The sequence below is a fragment of the Temnothorax longispinosus genome, chromosome 1 (assembly GCF_030848805.1).
Source record: "Temnothorax longispinosus isolate EJ_2023e chromosome 1, Tlon_JGU_v1, whole genome shotgun sequence".
Lineage (NCBI taxonomy): Eukaryota > Metazoa > Arthropoda > Insecta > Hymenoptera > Formicidae > Temnothorax > Temnothorax longispinosus.
Window position 1 is genome coordinate 7,894,528 of NC_092358.1, and position 24,423 is coordinate 7,918,950.

General features: G+C 30.6%; 4 protein-coding genes across 4 annotated transcripts; all 4 read left to right on the forward strand.

Annotated features, from left to right (window-relative positions):
- Nucleotides 1–3,468: 3,468 nt before the first annotated feature.
- Nucleotides 3,469–8,246, forward strand: LOC139815729 (speckle-type POZ protein homolog). Its single transcript, XM_071782836.1, has 2 exons — nucleotides 3,469–3,699; nucleotides 4,557–8,246. Exons 1-2 carry the CDS (start codon nucleotides 3,685–3,687, stop codon nucleotides 5,712–5,714), a joined length of 1,173 nt encoding a protein of 390 aa, XP_071638937.1. The 5' UTR covers nucleotides 3,469–3,684; the 3' UTR covers nucleotides 5,715–8,246.
- Nucleotides 8,247–10,836: 2,590 nt separating this feature from the next.
- On the forward strand, nucleotides 10,837–13,992 carry LOC139814328 (speckle-type POZ protein homolog). The gene is made up of 2 exons (XM_071780528.1): nucleotides 10,837–11,869; nucleotides 12,542–13,992. Exons 1-2 carry the CDS (start codon nucleotides 11,801–11,803, stop codon nucleotides 13,655–13,657), a joined length of 1,185 nt encoding a protein of 394 aa, XP_071636629.1. The 5' UTR covers nucleotides 10,837–11,800; the 3' UTR covers nucleotides 13,658–13,992.
- Nucleotides 13,993–15,074: 1,082 nt separating this feature from the next.
- Nucleotides 15,075–17,914, forward strand: LOC139816536 (speckle-type POZ protein-like). Its single transcript, XM_071784129.1, has 2 exons — nucleotides 15,075–15,489; nucleotides 16,901–17,914. Exons 1-2 carry the CDS (start codon nucleotides 15,406–15,408, stop codon nucleotides 17,912–17,914), a joined length of 1,098 nt encoding a protein of 365 aa, XP_071640230.1. The 5' UTR covers nucleotides 15,075–15,405.
- Nucleotides 17,915–19,341: 1,427 nt separating this feature from the next.
- On the forward strand, nucleotides 19,342–23,079 carry LOC139813553 (uncharacterized). The gene is made up of 3 exons (XM_071779116.1): nucleotides 19,342–19,607; nucleotides 20,401–20,497; nucleotides 21,767–23,079. The coding sequence occupies exons 1-3, from the start codon at nucleotides 19,593–19,595 to the stop codon at nucleotides 22,612–22,614; spliced, it is 960 nt and encodes a 319-aa protein (XP_071635217.1). The 5' UTR covers nucleotides 19,342–19,592; the 3' UTR covers nucleotides 22,615–23,079.
- Nucleotides 23,080–24,423: the final 1,344 nt, after the last annotated feature.

The window sequence follows — 24,423 nt, forward strand, 5'->3', positions numbered from 1 at the left end:
GAATCTTTTTTTTAGGTACTCTTTTTTTTAACGAATAAGTTATTTTTTAAGTTATTTTTTAAATTTAAACTTAATTTTGATTTTTTAATGTTTATTGTAATTATACATTTTCGGTATTGTCATTAATTGAGGTTCAATAAAATGCGATTACATTAAAACAGAATCAAATTCATAATTATTCCTTAATATACATATGTAGAAAGAAAACTTAATTTTATTTATTTTCTAACAGTTTATTTATCTTCATTTCTAATTCAGAGACATATGTGATGTTGGCAAATTATTATATAGAGATATCTGATAATAATGGAAATGTACTGTCCTTGGCCATCGGTAGATGGAAGAAAATGCTTCACAAAAATTATAAATCTACACAAATAATAAAAAGCTACACGAATTAAATTTGATAACCTATTATTTCGAGATCTAGATTTGTTTTAAAAATAAAAATAAAACAATTTTTTTTATTTGTATTTTTTATTTTGTTTCTTTTACTTTGTTTCTTTTATTTTTTGTATCTTTTACTAGTTTCTGCACTTAATTCGAAATAAAACTTTATACTGGGCTTTGGGTGAAAGAAGATAATATGAAAATAAAAGGTAAAGCAAAGTGTGAGAGAACAATGAAAACTCTGTAACCGAGTAGAAGAAATTTATTTCTAAACAATAATAATATTGTTAAAATAAATTAAAATATAATATAATGTTAGATCTGTCAGGTAAAGCAGGAATGTAATGTTTCCTATATACATAATAAAGGTATAGTTGTGATATGTCATTCATCGACATATCTATTCGTAGATTCGAACGAATCTATTCGTTCGTTTATCTTTTCGCTAGCATATCGTAGCGATGTAATTAACAGTTATTATTGCACAAATGAGAAAGTCGAGAGAAATACTCATTAAGGGATGCTGGAGCCGTAGCCGAACTCGATCGGCGTCGGTAAAGAAGACCGGCGAACTATATCTGCCCTTGTATAGACAAAGATATAGACAAGGATAGCACGCTACATTGCACGCACACATACGCACGATGCACATCGACATTATACTTTTATATTACGCTTCCAAATCTTGATTTGGAGGGTTTATCGATGTTTTTCTTGTTGTGTAATTCGGGGGAACTTGTTTTCGCGTTCGTACCAATGGTATATCTCTTATATGAAATACATCTTGTGACGAGCTGACAGCTCGCCGCAACTCGAGACGCCATATTGGGATAAGAGTAGGATAAAGAAATCTGTACTTCCGTAATTTTTTCTCGTTTTCTATATAAAATCGGAGTTCCCCCGAATCATTAATTTATGTACTGCAATTCTGGAGAAGGATTTTTAATTCTGTCAAATTAATACGACGCTACGTGCCGACAAAAAATGCCGGTAAAACAGACGGCTCCAGCATCCCCTTAATTATTACGGTAAAACTTGATAAAGTTTTAACCGCACAAAAATTCAATAAAATATTCTAGTATTTTTAAGTTAATGTTATTGTGTATGAAAATATATAGTCGTGAGTTATAAAAGTTCTCCATGTAGATAGGTCTAGCATTTGATTATTCAGCTTACTTTCGGTGACTGCAAATTTTGTACAAAATATTATTTCGTTGAAAGAAGATTTATTGATTCTTTTTAGCATTGATAAATGAGTTAATAATTTTTAGATTTTTTGCATAAAAAGATATTGTTAAAGATTACAATATAGCTTAAAAATAGCAATAGAATCATAGGGTGCATTTTGTTTCACGCACGATGCGCATAATGCATTATTTATCCTTTTGTTGTTCATTAAATGTTAAACAAGGATAAATGATGCATTATGCGCATCATATGCGTGAAACGGAACGCATTCAGAGTATAGACATCGCGACATTTTATCGATCTTCTTTTCAACGTTTATCATAACGAAACTTGAGACGTTCTCGGAACTTCTGCGGCGATTGATGATTTAAACGCGTGTTAATTTCAAATCAAGATAGGACCGAACGTAAGCCGCTATCGCCGCTATCACGCTGTGTTCGCGGTGCATCGTAAACTTATTGCTACTTAATCATAACGATTCCGAGAATCAAGCCAATAGATCTATCGTTTCCGCTCGCTGTTGCCAAGGGTCCGCGAAGTTTCTGCATGGTATATTATTTGTTCATTGCGAATATAAAAAATCCCGGAACCTTTTTACGGCGTCAATTATCAATCAATCGTCGTCAGTTATTACCTACTTTCGGTCGCAGTCTAAATTACAGTAAATGAAAATGCAACTCTAAACGAATTCGATCCGGGACACTCGCCTGTCTCGCTATTCGCTCTACCTCTAAATTCTAAACCTCGTGTAAACTTATTGTTTTCTTTTTTTGTGTATATATATTCCGGGTTTTTAATAATGTAACACGTCACACTGCATCTTTGCATCAGCGTCAGTACGTTCCTCACATCTATCTCCATCTTCCTTCCTCTCGCGCCGCGCCAACACAGATATCCTTACTAAAGATAAATACTAAAGAAAAAAGAAGTAGGTTGCTTTTTCATCATCCGTCGTATGACAAGATTTTTATTGTTGAACATGGTTTCAGTTGAGTATATTTAAATGTATATATCTGCAGGGCATATATCGACTGCTTTATGAGCCTTTATAAAGTGCTGAGGGTCGATTGTATCTTGAGAAACGAGGTGAAAATTACAAAATTAAACAGATTTACTAGATTTTGACAAATGAAATCATGAGAATAGACTCTAGTCACTCTAGTAAATTTTCTCACTTTCGCAATTTTCACTTCGTTAAAGATACACAATTGACTGCCTGGATTAATTTATTTCTACATTATTTCCAAAGCCAAATCAGTAAAAGATTCGAATAAGCGTAATTATATTACATAAATTTAATTGGTTGAAAAACGTTATAAAATTTTATTTTCTAATTGAAACTGAGTTTATAATATCGATTCGCGTAATGTCTTCATAATTTACACGACAGAGTTTTTAGAAACTACATATGTAAATCTTTCGGTTTTATATTGAATTTATATTGTTATATGAAACTACAGTGTAATCGTTGTATAAGAATATTACTCAATTGATTCTTGTCTTTAGTTCCTCGTTGCATATAATCTAAGTATCTTAAGTTGTACTTAAATCAATTATATTAAAGAATTATTAAGCTAATTTTTCTGTTAAACGTAGCTTATATATAAAGGGTGGATTTCAAAACTTATTAATAGTATTATAAAAATATATATAATTTACGTTACGTATATGCTACAGATTTTCAGTACCGTCAGTACAATTCAGAATACGGGAATACGCCTAACAAACGAATAAGGTTTTTAAACGCTATGTGACATGTGACAAAAGAAAGCATCCTTTGGTACAGAGATGCCAGATCTCATGGCGCCTGCGGGCCCGCCGTAACATGGGTGGAGGGGATACCATCTTAAAAGAGCCACGCATGTATACTGGGGAGTGAGGACTGCCACATTCATTTGTTCGTTATTCATCTCGCATCTCGGATCGTCTGCAGTAGCTTGGAAATTTGATTTGATAAACAAGAAATCCGAGCCACATCTGTACACGCATTAGTGTAATAATTTCATCATCTGGACGGTGTTCGAATACTTATTACCGATCAAGCAAGAGAAACGTGAGATCTTGAGTCCAACTGATCAAGATTCAACGGAAAAGCAAGTACACACAATGGAAGAAAAGCAAGTAAGTTCTTAACAGTTCTTTTCTCAACTTCATTGATTATGTGTTATTAGAACGTTAGAAAGCACATAAGATTTTGTATAAACGAATCAATAGGTTAATGACATTTCCTGAAGCGACAATTTCATACATTTTACATAACAAAAAAAATTCATAAATATTTATATCAAATTTATTTTCTACTAGCATGTGTAATTTGAATGCAATTAAAAAATTTAATTTAAAAAAACACGACATCAGACGAATCCATTACGTTTATTAGAATTTAAGATAGAATTTATATTTATATATTTATAATTATTAATTCATATTTATTATCTAATATTTATATATAAGTTCTATTTATATGTAAAATATAAAAAATACTTAAAAAATTGGATTTATACATATATACGTCAAAATGCGCATGTGGTATATAAAGTTATAAATATAACTGTCTGTTTAAATTTAATATCACAGGATTTATAGATCGTGTAAGACTTACAATTAGGCAAGAAAGTTGACTAATTATTCTTGAAATTTGACGTAAAATTATAATACAACTTTTTTATTTAATAAATCGATTGTCATCAACAAAACTAGGGGTGTTTAAGTTTTCTTTTACAATTTGGCAATTTATTTAACTTTCTTTTAGTGTCTAATAAAAATGTCATTTTTATTTAACAGAGACAATTAAATATAGGATGTCCCAATAATCTCGATATGGCTCTTATCTATATACATATATAAATATGTTATTACATGTTATGATATTTGTTTGAAATTAAATATCTTTTATTAAAAGGCATAGAAACTTTTAGGATATTTTGATGTTCGTTCTTTTTTTATCATTTATAATTAAGTAAGTTAATTATTTTCAGATTTCTGACAAAGAAGTTGAGATTGTCTCTAGTGAGAATACTCTGGAAAAAAAACAGACAGTATCTTCGCCATTTTTACCTTCGTATATCAAGAGGTGTTCTCGAACAAATCTTGAATCTACTATATTTGATTATACATGGACAATTGAACAATATAAGCGTTTTTCTACGATCAAACATATGATTCCGTCGTTTCCAGAAATAGGTCAATGCGAGATTCTAATGAATGTTTTACGTGATAATGATTCTTCATGGGTTAAGGGAATAAAATTGAATATACTTACTAATAATTCATTTCATGGTTCATGTGAGACTACTATAAAGCGATCGTCTGGAGAATATATATTCTCAAAGTTTATTTCAGGTCATATATCAAATATGACATTGTTAATTGAGTTCTTGAACTCAAGACAGAACCCAATTGATCTTGGATATACTCTTATAATAAATTGCAAGTTTGAAATTTTTTGTAATCTGATAAATAAAACTATATGTATGAATTTACTGTCATCGTCAACAAAACTTTCAAAAGATGTAACATATTTTGAAGACCCGAGCTTTGATAAGTTCGAGTATAAAGATGAGGAATTAATCAAATTTATAGTAGGAGGAAAATCATTAAGAAAATTTCTTATATTAAGAAAATCGTTGTGCGCCATCAACAGTACTTACTTTAAGAATATCTGCCTTACACATAAGGAAATAGAAAAAAATATGACAAATGAATTAGTAACGGATAAGGAAGTACGATCTTTTTATCAGATTTTATTATATATTGCAACTGGCTCAATAAAACAAGAAGATTATTGCACGTTACAAGATTTATTAACAGCAGCTGATAAATACGATGTACCGACTTTAAAATTAACGTGTGAACATTATTTGCTACGCCATATAACGATTAAAAATGCTGTGGAACTTATACAGCTTGCGTTGTTGTCTAATGCAAAATTTTTGGGAACACATTCGGCAACTTTTATTAAATTACACATAGAAGAGATTAGGAATACTGAACAATTTCAAAATCTACCACAAGAGAATTTAATTAAGATAATGGATTTGATTGAGAAAATACAATTACCTGAAGGCAGTACTCATCATTCTTTGTTACCGTTTAAGGCAGATAAGGAACTTACATTTGCTAATATTGGAGTGTAATATTGCATGTAATATTGCAGTCTTAAATTCATAAAATATGATAAAGATATTTTTCTTATTTAATTAGTATATTTTTTCTTTGCTACATGTATTCTAGCTTTTAATTTTTATACCGAGTGTTTCTGAAAGAGCGTCCATTAATTACATAGCGCTATTTTTTGTCAAAAATTGAGTCGAAGAAATCTGAACCATTTTTTTTCTGTAATGCATAATTCTAATGCGTAATCTATACAGCAGGAATTATTGATTAAAGTCAATTCAATTAGCCATTCTTTAACCGAGCGTACGCTCACTGACGTACTGATTCAGAATTTTTCAACTCAATTTTTGAAAAGAAATAGCGTTATGTAATTATTGGGCATTCTTTAAGAAACACTGTGTGAAAATTTATATTTAAATAATTACTAATACAAATTAAAAATAGTTCTTGATTTGAGTTTAAATGTACGAATAAAACTATTATTAATTACACTTAATGTAGTTTAGTTATAAGTTTTCTCAAGTCTACAGGTTGATTTAAAACAAAAGGAAATAAGAATTCTTACAAACCTATGTTACCTGTAAATACTTCATTTATTTTTATCAGTACTATGTCTTATTAAAAATTTCGTTCTGTAGATTATTCTGCGTACATACACATCATAGCGTGTCGGAGTGTTTAGCAACTACCTTTTTCAACGAAGTATTAATTTTTCTAAAGCTTGATTTTTGTTTTTCAATGTTTATTTGCGTTTTCGATATTGTCATTAATTCGCGTTCAATAAAATGTGATTTATTTGAAACAACTAAGTTCATAATTATTCCTTAATATATGTATAATAGATGAAAAAATAAATAAACTTGTATTTTATTAATTTTTTTAAAATAGTTTATTTATCTTTATTTCTAATTCAGAAACGTATGTGATGTTGAGCGAATTACATCACAGATGCTCGATTTAATAGAAATATACAATTCGATCACCTGGAGATGAAAGAAAATGTTTCACAAAAATTTATAAATCGGGTAATTTGAATTAAATTTAATAAATTCAACAAATTTGAGTTAAATTTAATAACTCATTATCTCGAAATGTAAACATTTCGTTGTATGTAAACATTTTGAAATAATAAGTTATAAAATTTATTCTTTGAAAAAATAAAAATAAAACAGCTTTTTTGATTGATTTTGTATCTCTTGTTAATCTAATCTCTGTGCTTCATTCGATATGAAACTATATCGTCGTTTTAGGAAAAGGTAATTCGAAAGTAAAGAATAAGAATTAAATAACTAAATAATATTATAATAATTATTACGATAAAAGTGTGCAAAACTTTAAAAAAGTATAATTCTTATATTTTTAATTTAATCTCACGGTCAGCGAAAATAGTCGTGAGTTATAAAAGTTCTTCGTTTAGATCTAGCATCTGATTATTCAGCTCCTTTCGGCAACTGCAAATTTTATACCAAATTTTTCACCGGAAGAAATATTGACTGTTTTTAGCAATGATAAATGGGTTGATCATTTTCAGATTTCTCGAATAAAAATAAAAATATTTGAGATTGCGATAGCTTAAGGATAGCGATAGATTCATAGCAGGCGTTGCGTCATTTTATGATCGGATGATTCGTACATTTCTACAGAACCGTTTGTAATACATTGCAAGATTGTTGCAATTATTTTCATCTACTGATAAGTAACACTATACACATGAATTTACAATTACAACCACCCCCAACGGTAAGAGATAAAGAGATAAAACTTTCTGAAAACCCAACTTTTGATTTCCAGTCTGAGAATGAGAAATCAATCAAATTTATAATAGGTGAAGAATAGTATGTTATATCAAAAAATTGTTGTGCGACACCAACAGTAGTTATTTTAAGTATATGTGCCTTACACATAAGAAAAAAGAAAAAGATATGACGAATGAATTAGTAACGGATAATGAGGTAGAATCTTTTAAACAGGTTTTATTATATATTACAACTGACTCCATTGATTAGGGTGATTATGGGATGCTTAAAAAATTATTAACAGCAGCTGATAAATATGATGTACCAACTTTAAAATTAACGTGTCAACATTATTTGTTACGCAGTCTTACGATTGAAAATGCCATAGAACTTATGCAGCTTGCGTTGTCATCTAATGCAAAATATTTAGAAACACATTCGGCAACTTTTATTAAATTTCACATGAAAGAAATTAGGGATACTATAGCATTTAATTGTCTATCGCAAGAAGATTTAAATAAGATAATGGAATTGATTGAGAAATGTGAAACGCGTGAAAGCAAGAGAATTGAATTCTTTTCGTCACCATTTAAGACACATAAAAAATCTAATTATAATTATTAACTTTTATATGTATAAGAATTTATATACAAATAAGTATATTTTAATATGGATAAAAAATAATTTATTTTTTTATTTTAATGTACGAATAAAATTTATTATTAATTATATTTAATGTAGTTTAGTTATAATTTTCTTAAGTTTACAGGTTGCTCTAGAACAAAAGAAAATAAGAAAATATGAATCTTTGCAAACTTGTGTTATCCATAAATGTTTTATTTAATTTTATCAGTACTATATTTTCTTAAAATTTCCAATCGTTCTATAGATCATCCTGTGTATATATTATAGCGTCAGAATCTTTTTTTTTAAGTACTCCTTTTTTTAACAAATAAGTTATTTTTTAAGTTATTTTTTAAATTCAAACTTAATTTTGGTTCTTTAATGTTTATCGTAATTATACATTTTCGATATTGTCATTAATTGAGGTTCAATAAAATGCGATTATATTAAAACAGAATCAAATTCATAATTATTCTTCAATATACATATGTAGAGAGAAAACTTAATTTTATTTATTTTCCAACAGTTTATTTATCTTCATTTCTAATTCAGAGACATATGTGATGTTGGCAAATTATTATATAAAGATATCTGATAATAATGGAAATATACTGCCCAACCATCGGTAGATGGAAGAAAATGCTCCACAAAAATTATAAATCTACACAAATAATATAAAGCTACACGAATTAAATTTGATAACCTATTATTTCGAGATCTAGATTTGTTTTAAAAATAAAAATAAAACAATCTTTTTGATTTGTATCTTATTTTGTTTCTTTTATTTTGTATCTTTTATTAATCTAGTTTCTGCACTTAATTCGAAATAAAACTTTATATTGTCGCTTTGAGTGAAGGAAGATAATATGAAAATAAAAGGTGAAGCAAAGTGTGAGAGAACAATGAAAACTCTGTAACCGGGTAGAAGAAATTTATTTCTAAACAATAATAATATTGTTAAAATATAATGTTGGATCTGTCAGGTAAAGTAAGAGTGTAATGTATCCTATATACATAATATAAAAGTAGTTTGAGATATGTCATTCATCGAATCTATTCGTTCGTTTATCTTTTTGCTAGCATATCTTAGCGATGCAATTAACAGTTATTATTGCACAAATGAGAAAGTCGAGAGAAATACTAATTAATTATTACGGTAAAATTTGATAAAGTTTTAATCGCACAAAACTTTAATATAATATTCTAGTATTTTGAAGTTAATGTTATTGTGTATGAAAATAATCGTGAGTTATAAAAGTTCTTTCCAAGGGCCCGCGAAGTTTCTGGTATATTATTTGTTCATTGCGAGTATAAAAAATCCTGGAACTTTCTTACGGCGGTCAATTATCGGTCAATTGTCGTCAGTTATTACCTTCTTTCGGTCGCAGTCTAAATTACAGTAAATGAAAATGCAACTCTAAACGAATTCGATCCGGGACACTCGCCTGTCTCGCTATTCGCTCTACCTCTAAATTCTAAACCTCGTGTAAACTTATTGTTTTCTTTTTTTTGTGTATATATATTACGGCTTTTTAATAATGTAACACGTCACACTGCATCTTTGCATCAGCGTCAGTACGTTCCCACATTTATCTCTATCTTCCTTCCTCTCGCGCCGCGCCAACAGATATCCTTACTAAAGATAAATACTAAAGAAAAAAGAAGTAGGTTGCTTTTTCATCATCCGTCGTATGACAAGATTTTTATTGTTGAACATGGTTTCAGTTGAGTATATTTAAATGTATATATCTGCAGAGCATATATCGACTGCTTTATGAGCCTTTATAAAAGTGCTGAGGGTCGATTTATCTTGAGAGAGAAACGAGGTGAAAATTACAAAATTAAACAGATTTACTAGATTTTGACAAATGAAATCATGAGAATAGACTCTAGTCACTCTAGTAAATTTTCTCACTTTCGTAATTTTCACTTCGTTAAAGATACACAATTGACACTGCCTGGATTAATTTATTTCTACATTATTTCCAAAGCCAAATCAGTGAAAGATTCGAATAAGTGTATAATTATATTACATAAATTTAATTGGTTGAAAAACGTTATAAAATTTTATTTGCTAATTGAAACTGAGTTTATAATATTGATTCGCGTAATGTCTTCATAATTTACACGACAGAGTTTTTAGAAACTACATATGTAAATCTTTCGGTTTTATATTGAATTTATATTGTTATATGAAACTACAGTGTGATCGTTGTATAAGAATATTACTCCATTGATTCTTGTCTTTAGTTCCTCGTTGCATAATCTAAGTATAAGTTTTACTTAAATCAATCATATTAAAGAATTATTAAGCTAATTTTTCTGTTGAACGTAGCTTTGTATAAAGGGTGGATTTCAAAATTTATTAATAGTATTATAAAAATATATATAATTTACGTTACGTATATGCTACAGATTTTCAGTACCGTCAGTACATTTCGGAATACACTCAAAAGAATAATGTTTCTAAACGCGATTTGACAAAAAAAGGCGTCGGTGGTTACAGAGGTGTTAGATCTGAGCCATGGCGCCTACGACTCACCCAAAAAATATATAGACTCTAATATAGAGTCTATATCATTTTATATATTATGCGTACCTAGAAATAATGCGCTCATCTACATTAGTTACGCCCAAAAAGGACTCGATTAATGAGACTCACTGTACGTGGATTTTTCTTAGGATGCGTGTGCCCCTTCCATTTATCTTCCAGACGAACCAGGGCTCGCCGCTCGAACCTGGCGCCTCTGCAGTCTGCAGTGGCCGCCTTCATTTCTTCATCGCGTGTTACTTCTCGTATTATCTTGACGTTATACTCGCAGCAGCTTAATTGTAGCCTTGAAAACTTGATTTGACAAAGGGAAGTAAAAGAAATCAGTTATTGCCACATCTGTACATACACGCATTAGTCTAATAACTTCTTCATCTGTGTTTGAAAGTCAAAACAAAATATATATTATCTATGTCGTTTGTTATATAATTTAAACTCGTCGATATGCGCAGCCTGGTAACGTTAGTCGTGAGCCGTGATCATGCGCCTCGAAAAGCGTCGCGCGCGATTATTCGACGAAGCACCTCACGACAGGAACACGTGTTCGACGCGCGAGCATTAGCAACCCTGTAATGAAAAACTAAAGCTTGAAAATAGAGTCACGCTCCGCGTGATTGACCGAATAAGCGTATTCTCCGGTTTTCCACAGCGCGACCGCCGAAGAGAGTCTCCGGAGCAGGCAGAAGACTTATTTGAATCGTCGGCTCGTACGGTAGCTGACGATTGATAAAATCTCGTGTCGTGCGTTGTTCTGTGATTCTGAGATTGGAAATTGTTTGCGTTCGGTAACACTGAGTTTGTGAGCTGACGCCCGTATCCGTATGTATCATTTTCGCGATCGTTCCCGGCCTCGTGATCAAGATCTCCGTCGGCCGCGAGCAAGATCTCCGACTTCAAGATCTCCGACGGCCTTGTCAGAAGGACGAAGATTTCCGCGTGTACGCGAATTGCTCCGGACGTCGCCTGCTCTTCTTGTGTACGAAATAAACGTTTTTTTGTTAATAACGACACGAACTCTCAAGTTCCTCTCCCGCTGACGATTCTTCAGCGAATCTGAGGATTCGCGCAACCGACTGTCTTCGCGCTCATCTCTGGGCGTATCCCGACATTTCAATCGGGACGATCTCGTCGAGATCGGCTCCCGAACAATCTGGAAGGTGTTGGAATCGAGTTGGAATATATTAACAATCAAAGCATGAACTGGTTAAGTTTAACTGATCAAGATTCAGCGGTAAAGCCAATACCTGTAATGGAAGAGCAGCAAGTAAGTTCTTAACAGTTGAAGGGTGCAGAGGAAAAAGAATCAAAGTTCACTTTTTGTCGAAAATAATCTGATCATATATCTTCTGGCATTTTCAAACAACTTTCATATTTCTTATCTGTTTTGATCATTGAAGAACAGTTACAATAATAATTCATTGGAAAGGTACCGTCGATGTACCGTGCTGAGAAAAAAAACAATAATAATCTACGCGCTTGTGGGAAAAACCATCAGAGTCCAACATATGTATAACCACTATGTAAATATTAAATAAGTAAACGCTGAAGCTACGTTCCGATATTCACTAAATTTCCTATTATTTTTTTCAATAGCTTCCTAAGATATCTAATGTCTTTTGAAACTTAAAATTGCGTTTTTCTCGAAATCACTCTGGGTGGACATTGATCGTTTTTCTTCTATACCCTTCAGTTCTTTTCTCATTTGAAAAAAGATATATTAAATATAGAATGTCTAAAAAATCTCTATGTATTTTTAAGTTAAATTTAATTTCAAGTGGCTCATATCTATACATTTAAACATATATATATTATTACATATTAGGATATTTGATTGAAAGTTAATCTATTTTATTAAAAGGCATAGAAACTTTCTCGAACATTTTGATGTTGATGCTTTTCATCATTCATAAGTAAATTAATTTTTATTTATTTTCAGATTTCTGACAAAGAAGTTAAGAATATCTCTACTGAGAACAAAGAACAGATATCTTCACCATTCTTACCTTCATATGCCAAGAGTTATGCTCAAACACATATTGAATCGACTATACTTGACCATACATGGAAAATTGATCAATTTATGCGTTTTTGTGAGATCAAAAATACGATAACGTTTCCGTCGTTTCCAGAAATAGGTCAATGCGAGATTTTAATGAATATGTCACGACAGGATAAGTGGCGGATAAATGTAATAAAATGTTATATACTTACTAATAATTCATTTTGTGGTTCATGTACCACTACTATAACGTATGCGCCGAGGTATGCGCCGAGAAAATATTTGTCATCAAACTTTATCTCAGGTCATATATCCGATATGACATTGTTAATTAAGTTCTCGCCAAAGGAATTTTTGTTTGATCGATCAGGTGCGCTTATAGTACACTGCGAGTTTGAAATTTTTCATAATCTAATAGATAAAACTAGACGTATGAAACTATACGATTTAGAAGATTCGACCGTTGATAAGTTTCGGTGTAAAGATGAGGAATCAATTGAATTTATAATAGGAAAAAACCAATATGTTATATCAAGAAAATTGTTGCGCGCCACCGACAGTAGTTATTTTAAGTATATCTGTCTTACACATAAGGAAAAGGTAAAAGATATGACAGATGAATTAGTAACGGATAATGAGATACAATCTTTTGAACAGATTTTAATGTATATTACAACTGGCTCAATAGAACAACGTTATTACATGCTTAAAGATTTATTAACAGCGGCTGATAAGTATGATGTACCAACTTTGAAATTAGCATGTGAACATTATTTATTACGCCATATTACGTTTGAAAATACTGTGGAACTTATACAGCTTGCGTTCTCGTCTAATGCAAAATTTTTAGAAACAAATTTGGCAACTTTTATTAAGCTTCACATAGAAGAAATTAGGGACACTATAGCATTTAAAAGTCTATCGCGAGGAGATTCAAATAAGATAATGGAATTGATTGAGAAAAGTAAACCACTTGAAATCAGCACTCGTAAATTTTCGTCACCATTTATGACAGATAAGAAATTCACATTGGCTAATATTGGATTTACGTAATATTGCAGTCTTAAATATAAATTTGTGGAACATGATAAAAATATTTTTCTTATTTAATTAGTAAACATGTTTCCGACTTTTCTACAATATAATTTTTAATTTTTATATACACATGTAAGAATTAATATGCGAATAGATATTAATAGCATTATTAGTACAAATTAAGAATAATTCGTTTTTGAGTTCAGACGTATGAATGAAGCTACTATACTGAATAAAGTTTAGTTATAATTACACATGTAGTTTAATTTTTTCATGTCTACAGGTTGATCTAGAACAAAAGAAAGTGGAAAATAAGAATCGTTACAAACCTGTATATATTATCAATAAATGTTTTACTTAATTTTATCAGTACTACATCTTATTAAAAATTTCAAATTGTTCTGTAGATGATCCTGTACACTATATATAGTTCTTTGAGAATTTATTTTAATAACTCATAATCTCGAAATGTTAATTCTTTTTGAAAATAGAAATAAAACAATATAGTCTTTTTAATTAATTGTATATTTCTTGTTAATCTAGTTTTTGCTTAATTCGAAATAACATTATATTTTTGCTTTGGGAAAAGATAATTCGCAAGTAAACGATAAGGCAAAGTGTGAACAGTGAAAGTAATCGGATAGAAGTAATTTATTCCTAAACAATAAGAATTAATATTATTATTGAAATGTAATATTGGATCTGTCAGGTATAGCGAGAATTCAATGTTTACGACTTCATCGAACCTATTCGTTCGTTTATTATTTTGCTAGCATATTTTAGCAATGCAATTAACAGTTGTTATTGCATAAATGAGAAAGAAAATACATATTAATTATTACGATAAAATTTAATTACGCGAAACTTTAATAAAATATTTCAGTATTTTGAAGTTAGTCTTATTTGTGTGTCAGTGAAAATTATAGTTGTGTTATAAAAATTCTTCACCTAAATCTAGTTTTAGTTTTTCGATGCTAAAGTAAATCTCAATCATATTAAAGAATCAATGAGCTAATTTTTCTATTAAATGTAGTTTATATATAAAGGGTGCATTTCGAGAAATGTATTAATAGTATTGATAATTCATAATTTACATTACATATGTGCCACAGACTTTCAATACTGTCAGTACATTTTAGAATACGATCAACAAAAGGATAAGGTTTTTAAACACTTTGTAACAGAAGAAAGGATCGCAGTGGCACAGAAATGACCCGTGGGGCTCGATTCTTGAATTTATTCGCGAGAGAAACGTATACGCAAATTTTGTTCTTACAGAAACGTTATAAGTTGATTGGTTAAAAGTCAATGCGATAGCCAATCGACTTGCAACTTTTCTGTAAGAACAACATTTGCCCATACGTTTTCCTTGCGAATAAATTCAAGAATCGAGTTCCTGACCTATCCGCGCGGCGCCCGCGACTCTTCCGGAAGATAGGTAGAGAGGGCACATATCGACATATCCTAAAAGAAAAAGCCACGTGTTAACATGTAAGTGGCCTTTTTCTTAGGATATGTGCCCCTTCCATCTATTTTACGGATGAACCTGAGGGCCCTGGAGCGCCGGAGCTCGAATCTAATATCGCTGCAGTGGCTGCTTTTATTTGTTCATTCGCGTTACTTCTCATATCATCTTGACATTTATATTCGCAGTAGCTTGGAAACTTGATTTGATAAAGGGAAGTAAAAGAAATCAGTTGCCACATCTGTACACGCATTAGTCTAATAATTTCTTCATCTAAACGGTGTTGGAATATTACCGAAGCATGTCGTCTTCATCAGAGAAACGTAAAATCTTAAGTTCAACTGATCAAGATTCAGCGGAAAAGAAAATACGCATAGAGAAGCAAGTAAGTTCTTGAGTTTTTCTACCAGTTTATTTATCTTCGTTTCTAATAGCGTTTTCGATTTGTTGACTCGGCCCTACTCGAGACAGATCAAAATTTCGGTTTGAAATTTGATTACTCTCTAAAACTTCTGACAGAAAGCGTTTCTTTATAACCTTCACCAAAAATTTTTTATATTATCGTGGCATATTATTATATTTCGTGGCATTATTATATTCATCATCATTATCCTTTTTCTGAGCTTTTAATCTGATCCAAGTTGACCCGAGTCGGCTCGAGCCAAAAAATCGAAAACGCTATAATTCAGAGACATGTGTGACATTGAGCAAATTATCTCTAATTGTTTTCCCAAATAGTCCTTTTCTCAACTTCGCTGATGAAGCTGATTACGTGTTATTGGGACATTAGAAAACACATAATAAAGCTAGGTATACACTTAGCGAATAAACAGCGAACGCGAACGTTCAGACCTTCGCGTTTGTGTTCCTAGATTGTTTGTTCTTTTTTTCGGTTGTACCAAACACCAGAATTCGACCAGATTCAATGTTTGCTACATTTAGCAATTTGAAATTTTCGATTATATCTGTTGAATAATGACAACGAACGTTTGCGTTCGCTGTTCGTTCGCTAAATGTATATCCTGCAGCTTAAGACTTGTATAAACAAATCAATACATTCATGATATATCCTATTAGTCGACAATTCCATGCATTCTACATAACAAAGAAAATTCATAAACATTCAGATACTTGTCAAAACTGTTTTCTACTAGCATGCGTAATTTGAGTGCAATTAAAAATTATTCCTATTTAAGATAGGACTCTGTTTATATATACATATGATATGAAAAACACCTTAAAAATTGGATCTACTTATATAGAGATATGCAGAAATAAAAGTTTTTTCTTTAGTTTAAAAGAGAATTATAGATTGTTTAAGACTTAGTTAGACAAGAAAGCAGTTTACTAATAATTTCTGAAATTTGACGCAAAATGACAAAACTTTCAACTATTTATATAAAATCGATCGTGGTCAACAAAAATAGTCGTATTTAAATTTTCTCCAACAATTTAGCTGTTTGTTCAACTCTTTTTTCGCGATTGTCTGACATAAAATATTTTTTTTATTAAAAATTGATATATTAAATATATATATTACTTTTAATTATACATCTATTACTTTAATTACTTTTAATATATCACTTTTTATAGAACTTCTAAAAAATCGTCATGTGTAGTTTCACTAAAATCAGATATCAAATAGTTCTTATCTATATTATACATGATGTAAATTATTATTATATGTCTATGTTAGGAGATTTGTTTGAAATTATCAGTCTATTTTATTACAAAGCATTGAGATTTAGGACATTTTGAACATTTTCATTATTCATGAGTAAATCAATTATTTCCAGGTGTCTGAAGAGGAAGTTCAGGATATCTCTGATTCTGAGACTATCCCGGAAAAGGAGCAGACGACGATATTTTCATCATTCTTACCTTCGTATATCAAGAGCTGTTCTCAAACACAGATAAAGTCGACTATACTTGATCATACATGGAAAATTGATCAATTTTTGCGTTTTTCTAAGATCACGAATACGATAAAGTCTCCATCGTTTCCAGAAACTGCAGGTCAACACATGATTCAAATGAGTGTTTTACGTCACCCTGGTACGACAGGTGTAGTGAACTTTTATATACGTACTAATAAAGCATTTAACGGTTCATGTACCACTACTGTAATGTATCCGCCTGAAACAGCTTTATCGTCAAATTCGATTTTGGGTCGTATATCAGATATGACATTGTTAATTGGAATCTCGACAGCTGAGTTTCAGTTTAATTCTACAGATACGCTTATAATACATTGCAAGTTTGAATGCTTTCATAAAGTGGGAAATAACACTATACATATGCATTTACTACCATCCTCAACGGTATTGAAAGATATGAAATCTCATGACGACTCAACTCATGAATTTAAGTCTAGGGAATCAATCAAATTTCTAGTAGGAGGAGAACAGTATGTTGTATCGAGAGAATTGTTGTATGCCACCAACAGTAGTTACTTTAAGAATATGTGTCTCACTCATGAGGGAATAGAAAAAGATATGACAAAGGAATTAGTATCGGACAATGAGGTAGAATCTTTTAAACAGATTTTATTATATATTATAACTGGTTCAGTAGATCAGTGTGATTATGACATGCTTAAGAAATTGTTAACTACAGCTGATAAATATGATGTACCGGATTTAAAATTAACGTGTGAGCATTATTTGCTACGCTATATTACGATTAAAAATGCTTTGGAACTTGTACAACTTGCATTTTTATGTAATGCAAAATTTTTGGAAACGCATTCGGCAAATTTTATTCAGGTTCATATAAAAGAAGTCATGAATACTAAAAATAATGAAACATGATAAAGATATTTTTTTAATTTAATTAGTAAACATTTTCTTCTTTTCTATAAATATATGACTTTCAATTTTGACATATGTAAGATTTTACATGCAAATAAGTATTAATATGGATTAAAAGTAATTCGTTATTTAGGTTTAAATGTACGATTGAAACTATTATTAATTATACTTAATGTAGTTTAGTTATATAAGTATCTCAAGTCTACAGGTTGATCTAAAACAAAAAAAAATGAAAAATATAAGAATCCTTACAAACCTATGTTATGTGTATATATAATAAATGTTTTATTTATTTTTATCAGTACTATATATTTTATTAAATATCTTATTAAAATTTCCAATTGTTCTATAGATCATCCTGTGTACATAATAGTGTCAGACTCTTTAGCAATGACCATACCTTCTTCAACGAGCAAATTATATTTCATTTTAACTTTATTTTTGTTTTTAATGTTTGTCAAAATTATACGTTTTTAATATTTTTATTAATTAGGGTTCAATAAAATGCGATTAAGTTAAAACAGTGTAATTCACATTTATTGCTTAATATACATATGTATGTAAAGAAAAAAATCGATTATTGAACATGTCATTGAATGTGTAATGTCGGATCTGTGTCAGGTAAAGCGAGAATTCAATGTATTCTATATAATAAAAAAGATAATTTTTGTGATACACACCTCATCTCACACACACACACACACACACACACACACACACACACACACACACACACACACACACACACACAAACCCATTTGTTCGTTCATTATTTTGCTAGCATATTTTAGCGATTAACAGTTATTATTGCATAAATGAGGTAATCGATACTCATTAATTATTATGATAAAATTTGACTGCGTGAAATTTAATAAAAAATATTCAAATATTTTGAAGTTATAATCTCATTGTTAAAATAGTCGTGAGTTATAAAAGTTCTTTATGTAGATCTAGTATTAGTTTCTCGTTTCATCCAAATATTTTATATCTAATGTAACTCAATCATAATAAAGAATCATTAAGATAATTTTTCTGCTAGCTTATATAAAGGGTGCATTTCGAGAAATTAACAGTATTGATCATCCATAATTCACATTATGTATGCTACAGACTTTCAGTATTGTCGGTACATTTTAGAATGCAGTCAACACAAAAGGATTCTAAATACTTCGTAACAATTAAATAGAGTATCAGTGGCACAGAGATGCCTGACCTAATCCGTGGCGCCCGCGGCTCATCTGGAAACCAGATGATATAGGTAAAGGCCCGCACATATCCTAAGAAAGAGCCATGCATGCATCTATTAACTATTAACACGTGAAGACGTAATTGGCTTTTTCTTAGAACATGCGCCTTTTTTTTATCTATTTCACGGGTGAGCCAGTGGCGCCGGAACTCGAATCTAGCTATCTAGCTAATCTAGCATCGCTGCGGTCGCCGCCTTCATTTGTTCATTCGCATTGTTTCTCGCATCAGCTTGACGTTATACTGCGTTATACGTTACACGCGTTTAGCTTGGAATCTTGGTTCGTTAAGGAGAATTAAAAGAAAATCACTTGCCACATCTGTACACGCGCAAGTCTAATTGCTTCATCTGGCTGGTGTTGGAGATTAGAGAAACGCAAGATCTTAAGTTCGCGACTGATCCAAATTCAGCGAAGAAACAAAAATACGTAAAATGGAAGTGAAGCATGTAAGTTCTTAACGGTTCTTTTCTTCTTTTGTCAACTTCATTGATTACGTGTTTTTAGGGCGTTAAAAGGCGCATAAGATTTGTATGAATAGACGAATCGATACATTCATGATTTCCTAAAGCGACAATTATATACATACAGTCTACATAACAAAGAAAATACAAAATACATAAACGTATTCACACACCTACACCTATCAAATCTATTTTCCACTAGCAATATATGTAATTTAAATGCAATTAAAAACTATTAATGCAAAAAGTCTACTTGAAACGAATCTGTTACCTTTTTCAGAATCAAGGTAGAACTCTGTTTATATATGTGATATATTGTTTTAAAGTTCGACTTGTATACATATACATCAAAATGCATAGGTTATGTTATACTTGTTATAGCCTTGTAAATAAAAGTTTTCCTTTAAATTTAATTCTTATAGGTCTTATAGGTCTTCTATGACTTCTAGGCAAGAAAACAGTTTACTAATAATTCTTGAAATTTGATGCAAAATTATGACAAAACTTTCATATATTTATGAAATCTATCGTGTAAAAATGATATGTAAAATATAGGATATGTAAAATATGTATCAAAAATTGCTATAAACTTTCATTAAAATCAGATTTCAAATAGTTGTTTGTATGTACATGCATCATTGCTTAGATGATCTAAGCATTATTACATGTTAGGGTATTTGGTTAAAATTCTCACAATCTATTTTATTAAAAAAGCATATAAAACTTGGAAAATTTTAATGTTGATCATTTTCATAATTTGTAAATAAATCATTTCCAGATTTCTGACGAAGCAGCTCAGGATATCTCTGATTCTAAGACTATCCCGGAAAAGGAGCAGACGAATACGGTAAAGTCTCCAGCGTTTCCAGAAACAGGTGAATACATGATTCAAATGAATGTTTTACGTCAAGCTGGTTCGCTGAAGAGTGTAAATTTTTATATACGTACTGGTCAGACATTTAACGGTTCATGTGCCACCACTATAATGAACCCGCCTGAAACAGCTTTATTATCAAATTCCATTTTGGGTCGTATAACGGATATGACATTGTTATAATTGGAATCTCGACATCTAGTTTCAGTTTAATTCTGTAGATATGCTTATAATACATTGCAAGTTGGAAATTTTTCATAAAGTGACAAATAATGTTATACATATGAATTTACAACCATTTACAACGTGTTGAAAAAGATGAAATCTCTTGAAGATTCAACTTTTGAATTTGAGTCTAATTGTAAGATTAAGAAATCAATCAGATTTAAAGTAGGAGAAGAACGGTATATTATATCAAGAAAATTGTTGTACGCCCCCAACAGTCGTTACTTTAAAGATATCTGTCTTACATATGAGGGAACAGAAAAAAATATGAAAAATGAATTGACGAATAATGAGTTATTAACTTTTAAACAGATTTTAGTATTTATTTTAACATGGCTCAGTAAATCAGAATGATTATGACATCCTTAAAAAATTAATTATTAACAGCAGCTGATAAATATAATGTAAAAATTTTAAAATTTATGTGTGAACATTATTTGTTACGTTGTATTACGATTAAAAATTCTAACTTATGCAGTTTGCACTTTTGTGTAATGCAAAATTTTTAGGAATGCATTTGTCAAAGTTTATTCAGTTTCATTCAGTTATGAAAGAAATTATGAATTATGATATTATGAAGAACTTAAGATCGCACTCAATAAATATTTTAGATTATAGAAAAAAATTAAGATTAAAATAAAAAGTGAAGGAAAAGACTCACTTGACAGTTGTTTTCGTCATCATTTATGACAGATGAAATATTTACATTGGCTGATTTCTGATTTATATAATATTGCAGTCTTAAATGTAAATTCATTGAACATGATAGATATTTTTTTATTTAATTAGTAAACACGTTTTCTTTTTTCGTCAAATATATTATAACTTTTAATTTTTATACATGTAAGAATTTATATGTAAGTAAGTTATGTAATACGAGTTGAAGAAGAAAAATAGCATTAGAATCAACAATAACTTATTGATTTAGCTTATACTTCCTTTAGTCTACCCCTTAGCAATCCAATTATGACAATGTCGTCCGATAAGTCATCCTCCTCATATGACTCTGACGAAGATAATAAAGTGCCTTATCGTGATTCACCAGATATTATCGCATATGAAGATACATCAATAACTCCAGAACTAAAAGCTGAAGCTGATCGATTAGCAAGGAAACTTCAACAAGTAAGCCTAGACCCGATTAGATCTATAATGGAGTCAGACCCAAATGCAGCCCTAGAGACAATGATGGAAGATGGGGAACCTAGCTCAGGATCTTTGTTCATGATGAAAACTCCCATTGCAAAGACGCCCCAATTGCCGACTCCTTCTCGCATTCCTCGTCTAGAAGATGTAAAAATTGCCAGATGGTACCCTCATCAATCAGATCAATCCTTTGAAGGCAAAATGACAAGTGTATATCTAAACCATCTTAAACGAGCCAAAATTTCTGAATCTGAGTCCTTCTTAAACTTACAAGCAGCTGAAAAACTATCTCGGCACATAGGATGCTCAAGAACTGTTCTGTTGTGGACGACCTTAAATCCCATCTTGACTCAAATTGGAAATCTTCGTCTTCCAGAAATTGCATCTGATATAGCTGGCTATCTTTACGATGATCCTGACTCTGTGTTTCCTTATTTGAAATGTTTTAATAGAGTAAAAACACTTTTGGTTAACCCTGCAGAGAAATTTGCCACTTTAGAGGATAGAATAACTCAAATGATATTATTAATGGAATCAACCATTTCAGCGGCCGAAAACTATCAGGAGGAAAGCCTCAAATTTGCAACACAAGTCTCTAATGTATCCGCAAATCTTGCAGGATTTCAAGAAGTGTTTGAAAAAACAATTATTAAAGTCAAAAAACTTGATTTACTACCTGATACAAGCTCTCCTGGTTCTTCTGGTATCTCTATTCCAAGTTCAGCACCACGACATCAAGGACAATAAGTTGTGACAGTAGATCTCTCTGTTTCAGGAGAATATTCAGGTCTCTATACATTCAAAGCTTCCAAGGGTAGAATTACAACAATCGCGATTCCACTTAAAGTTAACCCAGAAGTTGCTCAAATCATTGATCTGCCACCAGATGCTCAAGGAGTTTTTGTTAATTTAAACCAGGTTGATATATTAAATAGACTTGCCAGTAAGCCCGAGCTTAAAAAGGCATTTACTCTTGCCACCCTCAAAGAAAGAGCTCCATTCCTGAGAATATTATGTAAGGGTATGTCAGAACGAACAAATCAGTGGACAAGGGTTGAACTCTATAATGAAGGATTATAAATAGATTAATATATATCATATCCATGTTCAACGCTCCATATTGTTCAGGTTTTTTATATTTCATTCATTTCTTTTCTAAGAATCTCCATATAAAATTTTTAATTTAATACATTTTTCTATAGCTTTGTTTATTGTGTGTTAATCAGAGTTTTAATGTCAGAATCTTTAGCAATTGCCTTTTTTAACGAAACAACGAGTTCTTTTTGATGAATTATAAATTGGTTTTTGTTTTTCAATGTTTATAACGCAATTGTACGTTTTTTGATATAGTAATTAATTTAAGTGTCTGTAAAATGCGATGAAATTAAAATAATATATAATTCGTAATTATTCTTCAATTTATACGGATAAAGGAATAAATAAACTTGTATTTCATTATTTATTTATTTCTCTATCAGTTTTTTTATCTCTATTTCTAATTCAGAAACATGATGTTGAACAAACTTATATATGGAAGGGTTAAAGCCATAGTGGTGTAAGTCAATTTTTTTGACCACTTTTTTTCTTTCTTTTCAACATATCTGCATGTGTAGACTGCATCTATGAACTTAACTCGATAGGTTAAAAAAAGTGACTTACACCACTATGGCTTTAACACCTCCATATATATATATATATATATATATATATATATATATATATATATATATATATATATGATTAGATTTATTGATATTTGATAAATATATGATTATTTGATAAATACACAATTTCATCGTATGTAGATGGAAGAAAATTGTGGATTTTGCTGACATAAAGCGAATTATCTCAAAATTATTTGAGTGACAGGGATATTTTAAATAAAGAATCAGACATTTAATTATATGTAACGAGATTATATGTAAGAAGCTAACATAGATTTATAAAATGTAAATTTGTTTGTTCTTTTCGCCAAGAATCAGTAGGCTTACCTCTTGGCTTACATCTTAAAATTTTTAAGTTCCGTTCGTTGCACACTTCTTTCAATCATATGCTTGTGATCAATATTGATATTTGTTGGGATTTCTGTTCTGGAATCCGCGATGTCGCCGTCAATCCAGATTCTCAGCAAGAGTCATTCGGAAGAAACAAGAGAAGAAAAGGATAGAGACTTGTTTCTTTGGTAGCACAAATATAATTGCTCAAAGAAATAAGTAATGTACACGTGCAGTGTATTTATGTGACTCGACTCGACAAGACATGAGAGAGAACGACTTTATTGTTACAGACGTTACAGTAAACGCGCGCGTTGCGGCGAACGAATCGCCATCTATATATATATATATATATATATATATATATATATTTTGATAAACTGGAATAGAAAAACTTAAAGAATTACTTTTTGTGTGAAAATTCTCTTATTTAATAAGCATTAAATTCCGTTAAGTTGATTGTATTTGGTATAAAATAAATTAGAGTGCAACATCAGTGTACAACTCAATTTGACTTCTTTAAATTTTGCTTTTTCTTTAGAGTGCAAGATGGTAAACGCGT

Bases quoted from the DNA above. Each gene is read 5' to 3' on its own strand.
- LOC139814328 (XM_071780528.1), top strand. From the start codon at position 11,801: ATGAACTGGTTAAGTTTAACTGATCAAGATTCAGCGGTAAAGCCAATA. The intron at 11,870-12,541 runs GTAAGTTCTTAA...ATTTATTTTCAG, and splicing joins CTGTAATGGAAGAGCAGCAA to ATTTCTGACAAAGAAGTTAA.
- LOC139816536 (XM_071784129.1), top strand. From the start codon at position 15,406: ATGTCGTCTTCATCAGAGAAACGTAAAATCTTAAGTTCAACTGATCAA. The intron at 15,490-16,900 runs GTAAGTTCTTGA...AATTATTTCCAG, and splicing joins AAATACGCATAGAGAAGCAA to GTGTCTGAAGAGGAAGTTCA.
- LOC139813553 (XM_071779116.1), top strand. The intron at 20,498-21,766 runs GTGAATACATGA...GTGATTCACCAG, and splicing joins TCCAGCGTTTCCAGAAACAG to ATATTATCGCATATGAAGAT.